The sequence below is a fragment of the Merops nubicus genome, unplaced genomic scaffold (genome assembly GCF_000691845.1).
Source record: "Merops nubicus isolate BGI_N331 unplaced genomic scaffold, ASM69184v1 scaffold3698, whole genome shotgun sequence".
Lineage (NCBI taxonomy): Eukaryota > Metazoa > Chordata > Aves > Coraciiformes > Meropidae > Merops > Merops nubicus.
Genome location: NW_008627557.1, coordinates 40,956 through 48,877, shown reverse-complemented (window position 1 = coordinate 48,877; position 7,922 = coordinate 40,956). Strand labels below are relative to the sequence as shown.

Genomic DNA, 7,922 nt, shown 5'->3' with positions numbered 1-7,922 from the left:
GCCACCTTAGCTAGGAGGATTGCAAGTCCCACGGGTTATCTGCCCCATTATCTGCTGGTGGATACAAAATCCATGTGAGATTGGTGAATGATTGCTTCACAGATTCTGAACAACTGTCTAAAGAGACAGAAAGGATTGTCTAATTTGATTAATTGCTTGTGGTTAACAAGTTTACTTATTAACATCTAGATATTTAAGATTTAAGCAGGTAAGAATATTGCCTAAATTAGCGATAAAGCAGGAATTCAAGCAAGTTTCTCCCGGTACCGTGGTATTTTTGGGGCACAGCGCATAGAAAATTTCTCCTGCTCAAGCACTGTTTGACACGATGCTGCAGCTGCTTCTATTTTAACCTAAAATCAGCACAATTACATGCCAGTTTAAACTGACATAGGACTGCAGCCCTGGAGAGCATTTAAATCTGTATGACTGGATGATAGGAGACATTGCCTGTAAAACATTCAAATGACAAGTGAGCACAGGAGAAGCAGTAATTTATCACCCGGTGTTTCCATCTCACCCTTCAGGGGCGTTTCCTCTGGAATGGGCATTAATCCTCATGAGTGTCTCGATGGTGTGGAACAGATCTGCCTCCGTTACGTGGGCCACGCTTCTCTCATCCACCAGCAGGATCTTTACCAGCTGCATGGCAAATGCCACAGCCATGTAGTTCAAGCCATTCTCCATTGACTGTCAATGTGGAAAAAGGCCATTAAAGTTCAAACACAAGTCTCACAGCGGACAGACCATAAAACTTTTCCTCCAGAAGAGCTGGGTCTCCTTACCTGAGCCAAGTGCAGGTCATACTGCTGCATGTTAACAAGGTGATTGCGGATTAGCAGCTCCACGGCTTCCACATTGTACTTGTACTCATCTCTGCATTCAATCAAGCACCTAAAGAATTGGGACTGCTTTTCAAAAGTGTATTTAACACAGTTTAAGCGAAGCAACTCAAATCTCAGTTCAGAAGCTGTGCCATCCACTGCTCAGCTCCATAAGGAGCCTCTTGCAGAGCATTCTCTAAGGTAAGGTTTGAGTTCAGAACAGTTGCCAGCCTCAGGCATTTGTTGCCCTGCACAACTAGTCACAAAAGCCCTTCAAGAGCTTCACTTTAATAAGCATAAGCAGTCTCTCTTCTGAGGACAAAGTGGCACGTTTACCAAGCGGAAGCACTCCTGCTTCTGCTGCAGGCATATGCCACACCAAGATTTTGTGACAGCATACAGCCCCCATAAAAAGGGGAAAAAAAACCCCAGAGCATCTTTAAGACTTAATTCCATTAAAGATTCCTACCATGTTCTAGGGTGCAGCAGCATTATCAGAAGATCTCCTTAGTTCTGACCCAAAAAGCTAGTTATTTTTTGCCTGTCCCAATTGCAGCAATGCAAAATACGAACAGCCAAATGATTGCAAAGACCACAGGAACTCCCCAAAGGTGATGAAAGCTACCCCAACATTCCTGTTGGCTGATAACTGACCTAGTGATTTGTTTGTTGCACCACGGGGACCCATAGGCACGGCCGTCCTGCAGAGCCTTCAGCACGAGCAGATGACACTCCCGGTAGCGAAGCAGGAGGTCAGCATCTGCCCCGCTGGTGGCATCCAGCAAACCTTCTACAGCCTAGAATAGATACAAACTGTTAGCAGAGACAAAAACAAGTCCTCTTCCAAATCTTCTGCAAAATTACATCAGCAAGAGTTATCACCAGCAGACATACAAAAAACTATTCAGTCATCATGCTGATAAGACTACGTGAGGTTCTTTCCAACTACGGCATCTACACCTTCCACTCTACACAGCTGCCCCACCACAAACAAAGCTTATGGGCTCTCTGTGCCCCACTGAATTTATATATACCCCAGACTATATGAAAGACCACATCAGTTTGGGCTCCAGCTTCTGTGAGGGCCTCCTCAGGAAAAACTACACGAAAGAATGCTGACAGACCCTACCCGAGGTCAGCTATCGGGACCTTTAGAAGAGCTGCAGCACTTACAAGATGCATCTGTGCTAGTCTACAGAAAATAGAAAAGGAGTCTGACAAGGGCAGCACAATTTGCCTGCTTGAGTCCTCATCAGGACTAGATCCTTTAATAGGTCCAAGCACTGTCAGTCAAGAACAAAGATTGACACTCCAGCTTTAACAGAATCCCCAGAATGGTTTGGGTTGGAAGGAACCTTTAAAGGCCACCTAGTCTAACCCTGTTCTGTGTACTCCATTTTTTCCCACTCTCCAGCAGCAGCATTATAAATTTTCTTTAAATTAATCTGATATTGGTGGTTAGAGAGCTCAGCCTAGAATGTGGAGTCTGTAACAGTGCAAAACCTGGCAAGATCCTGGACACTGGAAGAACTGACAGCTCTGCTATGGGTGCTGGGAAAGGTATTTTGAGATGATTGTTGCAGTGGTTTCACACTAGGGGAAAACTTTAAGTTTTACACTGTTCTAATGGTTTCAGACTAGGGGGAAAATTTTTCATCTTTACACCATTCTAATATTTTAAGTTCAGGAACTCAATTGGAAACCAAATGTTATTAAATTTGCATAATGTGTTAAGAAAAACAGAGGAAAACGGGGGTGTGGAGAAGTGAGGACAAAAAGAAATGAAAAATGGAGCAGAAGAACACGACTAGGAAGGTCAGTGGTCAGTGACTACTGTTCTGCCTTTTGGGTGAAGGGGGGCATTCAGGGTTATGATTTGCCTTCCCAATCAAATGCTACACATGCTCAACCCCCACTTTCCAAGAAGTGGTTTGACAGCTGCTGGAAAGTTGGGATTTTTATTTTGTTTTGTTTGTGCACTTACAAAACTGTCACAATGTGAATGAACAAGTCATCTTGCCTGCCCTCTATTTTCTCCCAGCCGAGTGGAATGAGCAAGCAGCTGGATGGCTGCTTGGCTGCTGGCCAGGGTCAACCCACTACACACACCCATCGAGCAGTTACTGCAAAATACAGTCCCCAAGTGTGCCACTACAAAGCCAGTATTACCCTCAATACCATCCACCTACAAGGGCTGGTGAAATGTGGTCTGAGCCTCCAAATCACCTTGAAATTGAGACAATTCTGCAGTGCAACATCTCCCTACTTGTCACATCTGAACAAAACTCCCCTAAGTCCCAGGATTCTGTATTTGCTTCCTTCCACAACAGCCTGGTCACTGTGTGTACAATACACCAAGTGGTACAACATGCCATGGCCCTGTTCCAGTTTTATTTACTGAATTTCCAAAGCCCAGAAAAAGCAGCTCAGAAAGCCAACCGTATCCTGGGCTGCACCCCCAGCAGCGTGGGAATCAGGGCAGGGAAGGAGATCCTGCCCCTCTGCACCACTCTGGGGAGACCCCCCTGCAGTGCTGGGGCAGCTCTGGAGTCCTCAGCACAGCAGAGACAGGGACCTGCTGGAGCAGGGCCAGAGAAGCCCCAGCAATGACCCAAGGGGGGGAACCCCTCTGCTGGGAGCCCAGCAGGAAAGACTTGGGCTTGGGCAGCCTGCAGAGGAGAAGGATCCAGGAAGACCTTCTAAGTGGCCTGCCAGTATCTGAAGGTGGGCCACAAGAAAGCTGGGGAGGGACTTCTGACAAGAGCTTGTAATGACAGGATCACAGGTAGTGGGTTCAAACTGTAAGAGAGGAGATTTAGATTAGAAATCAGGAAGAAGTTCTTCACTCTGAGGGTGGTGAGGCACTGGCACAGGTTGCCCAGGGAAGCTGTAGATGCACCATCACTGGAGGTGTTCAAGACCAGGTTGGATGGGGCTTTGAGCAATCTCAAAGTTGTCTAATGGGAGGTGTCCCTGTCTGTGGCAGGGGGCTGGAACTTTAAAGGGGAGGGATCTTTAAGATCCCTTCCGACCCAAACCACTCTGTGATTCCATGAAAGACACCAGTTATTCAGTGTTGTTCACCAAGCAAGTTCCACAGGCTGCAAAAAGACACACAGTCATCAGCAAGACAATCTCCAAGGCAGATGAGTAACAAACTCTAGGTGAGCTGTTCGAGGAGAAGAGCTGTTAACACCCACCTTCTGCAATAGTCCAAGTGCAGCAATAGCATCGCGGGAGTTACGAGCCACCACCACAGCCTCCAAGAGGCTGCGCAACGCTTGGGCTTGAGGGTTCATGGCCAGAGTGTGTGGAATGGACTGCAGGTGCTGCTCCAGTTCTGTCATACATTTGTCATATATTTGGGCTACATCATCTGTAGCCCAAGCTTGCTGCTTAGGAGAAAGGGAGAAGGAGTGATTTTTGCAAGGACTGTATTTGTGAAACACAAATACCGATTCTGCTTCAGAACTGACAGCATCCAGAATTTAGAGCTGTACAGTACTGTGGCTGGTTACACTGGCATTTCAAACACAAACATGAGCAAATTATGCTGTGGAAATTACTAGCAAACGATTCTAGCAGTCATTAGAACCAGACAGACACAAAACCCTGTTAATTATCCCAAGATCCATGCTTGCCAGCCACAATCTTCCCTCAAAAGTAACCTGAGATTTTGAGTAAAATGTTTTGCTGCTACTGAAGTTACATGTAGTAATCATAACTTGCAGATCTTGTTTCGATTTGGGTTACAAACCCCTAAGACCGGATATTAGTTTTATGTTGCCATTAGTTTGACATCAAAATTAACACATCTTTCAACCACACAATGCAAATGCCTGGTTCTCACTAGTCTTTTAGGAAGATACAAACTCTACAGCATTCACCACTATAGTACTCTCAAGCTTGCTAATTCAGAAATTTTTACCTTCATAGGCTGAGCCAAGAATCCTGTGGGCTGAGTTAAGTCATTGGTAGGCAAGAAGCCAGGGACGTTGCGTGCAAACTCTTCATAAACAGCCAGCTGCTTAGGGTCCACACCTCCAACCTTCACAAGGAAAAGAACAGGCATCAACCTCATCGTTGAAATGAGTAAGAAATGAGGGCTGTTTGTTTAACAGGTAGCTGCTCAGCCATGTTCTTAGACTAGACATCAAGAAGTAGGATTCAGCTGCTTTGCACTGAGCTCCTCCTGCCTCTCCTGCCTTACATCTCCCAACAGGAGGATTTTTGCTCTACAACTGCAACTCACATTCCCAGAAACAGGAATAACCAAGTACTGGCTTCACGTGTAACTGAGGCACGAGAGAAATGCTCTGCTGAGAGCACATGGTGTATTATTTAAGGGAAGAAAATATAAAGAAGACTAGACAATGGAACAGACTCATCAGCTTCCAGTGAAAGGAACAGCACAGACCTCGAGGAATTCAGGCCCATGTTATGAACATTCAATTGGGAAAAACACGTTAACATGTTTCCATCACTGATCAAGCTAACAGCAGTCCCACTGTTAGACACGAACAATACAGGGGATTGCTCAGCTGAAGCTGCACCATCAGCTTCTCCTCACCAGCAGCACCAGCTGAGTTAATATCCTCACCTTTAACCTGATCTGTTCTGGCATCCGCTCAGCCTGGTAGGTTAACACGACAGGATCGCAGTACCGACGGCCCTCCTGTCTCGCGTGCTTCCTGAGCTCAAATTCCTGGGGGAAAAACCCCAAACACCACAGGGGATTTTAGACAGCGAGTCTGGATGTATGTGACCACACGTGACACTTTTAAAAGACACCAGTCCCATACTTACAGTTGCGAGTCTCTTATCCATCTCAGGTCCTGCCTTTTCCACAGCTGTCTTCTGGATGAAGCAGCACGCCAGCTCACAGTTATCCTGTGCGAGCTGGGCAGCTGCCTGCTCCATCATGTCCCTCTGCTGGGGGGAGGCTGCCTATTGAAAACCACAAGAATCAGTGAAGGCTGGAATTTTTCCCTGTGTATTATGAGCCTTAAAATCTGCACCACTGCCTCTGCAGAAAGCCAGCAAGAAGAAAGAATGCTCTTTGGCACGGGCTCTCTTTGCATGGAACGCACAATAATAAATTTAATTTTGCATTGCTTTGAATAAAACATGTAGGCAAGACGACAGCAACGGCTTTCAAAAAGGAACAGAACAGCAGGAGGTTCTCCATCTTCTCCACTAACCTATCTCCAGGGCATAGAAATAAAGCCCTGCTTTGGATTCATGCTAATGCAGAAAAATCAAGCCCTGCATCACAGCATAGAAATTTTCCCACACCCTAGGTGGTGGTCAGAAGCTAACAAGGTGCATCACTAACAATGCCAAGCAGGACTCCTAAGCCTTTTTCCGGGGCTGTCCTTCCTGCTACAACATTTCTTCTCCTGAACAGGTGGACTTGCTTTCCAGGGTACAAAGCAGCAGCTCTCACTGGGCATGAAATACACATATGAATGGAAACAGCCCGTTCTACTTGGATTTCCTTGTCCACAAAGAACTACTCTCATTTCATTAACTCCTGAAAACTACACTGTTTCTTTCAAATAAAGGAAATTCTTGCTTGTTAACCCACTTCACATATAAGGAGCCAGATGTGGACTTCTAGATGCAACACAGTTTTCTGGAATTAGCCCTTAAGAAAAATTCCCTGGATTACAGTTGGCTCCTTATCAACATCATACATCTTCAGAGATAAAAAAACGTGGCTACTATGTTACATTTTCATAGTATTTATGACATTTTCTGAACACCATGACACCCTAGCACTACATCTTCCCCAAAACTTGAACGTGTGTAGGCAAAGGGAATTCAGCAGCACATCACGTCTGGTGGACACGCAGAGCTGTAACACTGGTCTGTGCTCACTCTGTCTCCTCAATTTGAACATCACATCTCATCCCTGTACCACCCAAAAGATAGCCAGCATTTCTCCAGCTGCCTCTCTATCTGAACTGCAGCTACATTTGAAGAAGCACAGCAGGACTGGACACGAGGGAAGTATTTGTGCCCCTGTGACCCAGAGGACAATGATGCTTTCTCTCGCAGTTATGAGCATGATGCCCAAACATTTAGCACAGCTCACATGTTAGCAATACTAGAACTGTTTCCTTCCATCCTTGTGTTTAAGATGGATGGAACAAGATTCTTGTGTGCTTTTCTCAGCAAGTTACTTACCAGATTACTCACCAGACGGGAGATAGCAACATGCCCTTAAGCAATGTGTGCAGTCTTGTAATAATCCAAGACATCACCAGAAAACCCCAGCATCAATTCAGTCCTCACCAATCTACCTTTCTACCTCAAAGCCCACAGAAAGATAAGCACTCCCAAGGCTTCCACAAGGTCATCAAACCAGAGAGAGCAGATGGGGGAAAAGTTAAAAAGGTAGGTGGGAAGTTAGTGTATGACATAGTGAGATCCACTTGACCGGCTTAAGAGCACTGGACGTGAGCTGTTATCTCAGCATTTTTTTTCCCACAAGTCATGGGACTTTGGTCCACTAAATCTTCACAATACTTCAGCTATGTAATTAATCAAAGCGTGGAGAAGCTATTTGCTAATGCCTATAGTCCTCAAAGCTGGAGATGGGCTTCAGCAGGCGCAGCTCTTACCCTCAGCGCAGTGGCGAAGCTGTTCTTCAGGTTGGTGGCGATGCTCATGAGCAGAGGCTCCCTGCAGGTGATCATGGCCATGCCGGCCGTCAGGTTCCGCATCATGTGGTGGGCGGCCACGCGCATCCGCGACTCCTCCGAGTCCAGGGCGAAGTCCTTCCTGACGATCTGCTCGCAGGTGGTCATGGCGATCTTGATGGACCGGTCCACCACCGGGTGGACCAGCTCCTGCACCGCCCGCTCGATCGCCTGCCGCACGCACTGCTTCAGCTGCGGGTGGGCTTGGAACAGAGGGATCTGGAGGAGGGGGAGGAGAGTTGAGTCAGAATGAAGTCAACTGGGATCCCATCTACCCTGGGCATTCACATGCTCTGGACTGCTTTGAAGTTTACAGTCGTAGCTTGTCTACATTGCGCCTCTGCCACGTGCCACGTATCCGGCGTAAACCTCCCCGGCGCATTAGGAAAAACTC

At 46.6% G+C, this 7,922-nt stretch overlaps 1 protein-coding gene across 2 annotated transcripts in view; it reads right to left on the bottom strand.

The window, feature by feature from the left end:
* CNOT1 (CCR4-NOT transcription complex, subunit 1) overlaps nt 1–7,922 on the bottom strand; it is a 52,793-nt gene that overhangs the window by 9,969 nt on the left and 34,902 nt on the right. For both annotated transcript variants that reach the window (XM_008946333.1, XM_008946334.1), the window contains exons 30-37: nt 7,451–7,747; nt 5,631–5,771; nt 5,425–5,529; nt 4,753–4,872; nt 4,025–4,216; nt 1,479–1,621; nt 786–894; nt 521–690 (exon numbers count right to left, since the gene is read on the bottom strand). In XM_008946333.1, coding sequence (XP_008944581.1) covers nt 521–690; nt 786–894; nt 1,479–1,621; nt 4,025–4,216; nt 4,753–4,872; nt 5,425–5,529; nt 5,631–5,771; nt 7,451–7,747 — 1,277 coding nt within the window. The remainder of the gene's footprint in view (nt 1–520; nt 691–785; nt 895–1,478; nt 1,622–4,024; nt 4,217–4,752; nt 4,873–5,424; nt 5,530–5,630; nt 5,772–7,450; nt 7,748–7,922) is intronic.